This window comes from Sinocyclocheilus anshuiensis, unplaced genomic scaffold (assembly GCF_001515605.1).
Source record: "Sinocyclocheilus anshuiensis isolate Anshui unplaced genomic scaffold, SAMN03320099.WGS_v1.1 scaffold773, whole genome shotgun sequence".
Classification (NCBI taxonomy): Eukaryota; Metazoa; Chordata; class Actinopteri; order Cypriniformes; family Cyprinidae; genus Sinocyclocheilus; species Sinocyclocheilus anshuiensis.
Genome location: NW_015539930.1, coordinates 2,467,638 through 2,470,156, shown reverse-complemented (window position 1 = coordinate 2,470,156; position 2,519 = coordinate 2,467,638). Strand labels below are relative to the sequence as shown.

General features: G+C 40.3%; 1 protein-coding gene across 1 annotated transcript in view; it reads right to left on the bottom strand.

The window, feature by feature from the left end:
* Positions 1–188: 188 nt before the first annotated feature.
* Positions 189–2,519, bottom strand: part of LOC107686841 (casein kinase II subunit alpha') — an 8,249-nt gene continuing 5,918 nt past the window's right edge. Inside the window, exons 8-9 of the mRNA XM_016483997.1 lie at positions 380–481; positions 189–293 (exon numbers count right to left, since the gene is read on the bottom strand). Coding sequence (XP_016339483.1) covers positions 189–293; positions 380–481 — 207 coding nt within the window. The remainder of the gene's footprint in view (positions 294–379; positions 482–2,519) is intronic.

Here is a 2,519-nt window from a genome sequence, read left to right as displayed (position 1 = left end):
ATGCTCACCAAGGTTTTTTTTATTTATTTGATCAAAAATACAGTAAAAACAGTAATATTGTGATATATTTTTACAATTTAAAATAACTGTTTTCTATTTGATTATATTTTCAAATGTTATTTATTCCTCTGATGCAAAGCTGAATTTTCAGCAGCTATTACTCCAGTCTTCAGTCAATAAATTCACACTCACTGGCCAAGCAGATCTTTGAAACGTGTGTCCAGCTCAATGTGATACTTGTTCAGGTAGCTGAATAGCTCTTCTGTTCCAAGAACCTTGGCAATTCTGACCAACTGTGGGAAAGATTCTGCTGTTAGCATATTGAGTATTTTAAGACTAGATATTGTAAAAAGGTTCATAGAAGAATGACAAGTCATACCTGGTCATAGTTGTCTTGACCATGGAAAAATGGCTCTTTCTGGAAGATCATACTGGCTAACATACAGCCTAAGCTCCACATGTCCAAACTGTAGTCATACATCTGCAGATTATTTAGGAATTATTTATTTAGCAAATTATTTAATTATTTATTTAAAGTGAGTGAGTGAGTGAAGTGACGTGTGGCCGAGTATGGTTGGTGACCCATATTTGGAATTTGTGCTCTGCTCTCTAACCATTAGGCAACGACTGCCACTATTATTATTATTATTATTATTATTTAACTGCAACGTCTGATGGTAATGTGGGAATAAGTTACCTCTGTGTGCAACTGGTTCCTGAAATCTGTTATTATCGGTTCAATAAAAAAAAAATTTGGATGGCAATGGTTTCTCATGGGAACGTCTATAAAAAGAAATCTGCATGGCACCTCAGTGATAAAACTCCAAAATATGGTATTTTATCTAGCTGCATTTTCTCAGTGCAACTTATAAAATCCAAGTGAAAGATCTAACAACATGTCATAAAAAAAAATTAAAAACAATCACTGAGCTGGAAAAGGAACACCCCCCTTGTGTTAGTATTTTGTTGAACCACCTTTTGCTTTAATTACAGCCGTTATCTGTTGGGATATGTCTCTACTAACTTTGCACATCTAGACTTTGCAATATTTGCCCACTCCTCTTTGCAGAACTGCTTAAGTTCAGTTAAATTTGATGGTGACCGTTTATAGACTTTAGTCTTCAAGTCATTCACATTCACCTTTTTCTCCTTTAACCACTGTGTGGTCAGTTTTGCTGTGTGCTTTGGGTCATTGTCATGTTGGAAGGAAAACCTTCTTCCCACTGACAACTTTCTGGCAGAGGGCAGCAGATTTTCCTCAAGAATTTGACAGTATTTTGCCCCATCCATTTTTCTGTTGGGATTTGTCTCTACTAACTTTGCACATCTAGACTTTGCAATATTTGCCCACTCTTCTTTGCAGAACTGCTTAAGTTCAGTTAAATTTGATGGTGACCGTTTATAGACTTTAGTCTTCAAGTCATTCACATTCACCTTTTTCTCCTTTAACCACTGTGTGGTCAGTTAGCAGTGGCTTTTTTCTTCAACCCTCCCATACAAGCCACATTTGTGGAGAATTTGTGATATTGTTGTCACATGCACACAATGACCACTCTTTGTCATAAATTCCTGCAACTGCTTCAGAGTTGCTTTAGGCCTCTTGGTCACCTCTCTGACCAGTTTCCTCCTGGCTCTTTCATCCAGTTTGGAGCGACGTCCTGATCCAGGGAGGGTCTGTGTTGTACCAAATACCATCCACTTCTTAATAATAGACTTCACAGTGCTTGGGGGAAGTCGTGGCCTAATGGTTAGAGAGTCGGACCTGTCGAGTCTCGTACCGGCAGGGTTGAGCAAGGCACCGAACCCCCAACTGCTCCCCGGGCGCCGGAGCAAAAATGGCTGCTCCGGGTGTGTGTTCACAGTGTGTGTGTGTGTGTGTTCACTGCTGTGTGTGTGCGCATTTTGGATGGGATAAATGCAGAGCACTAATTCAGAGTATGGGTCACCATACTTGGCCACGTCATGTCACTTTCACTTTTCTAGGCATTGATAATCCATTATGTATCCATTTCCTGCCTGTCCACAACTTTATTCTGGAGATCTTTTGACAGTGCCTTGCCACCCATAGTGGCAAGGCACTATGGGTGGCAAGGCACTGTCAAAAGATCTCCAGGAGGGTGGCAAGGCACTGTCAAAAGATCTCCAGGATAAAGTTGCCACCCATAGTGGATTGTTTGCTTCAGTTGCACTACCAAGAACTGAAATGCTCCAGGAAAGCTCTTTCATGCTGAGCTAATCAAAATGACCACTAATCACAGCTGAAAGTCAAATGGCTTTGTGTGCCATTGAGAATGTGATTAGCTACAACTGACTGAGTTTCAGTCATTTTTAGGAGGGGGGGGCGGTGATCCTTTTTCCAATTCAGTGATTCTGTTTGTTTTTTTTCTGACATGTTGGTGCTATATCTTTCACTTGGATGTTATAAGTTGCACTGAGTAAATACAGCTGGATAAAAACTGTGTCCGCCTTCATTTCAGGCTGCAAAGCAACAAAATGTGATTATTTCAAGGGGGGGGGGG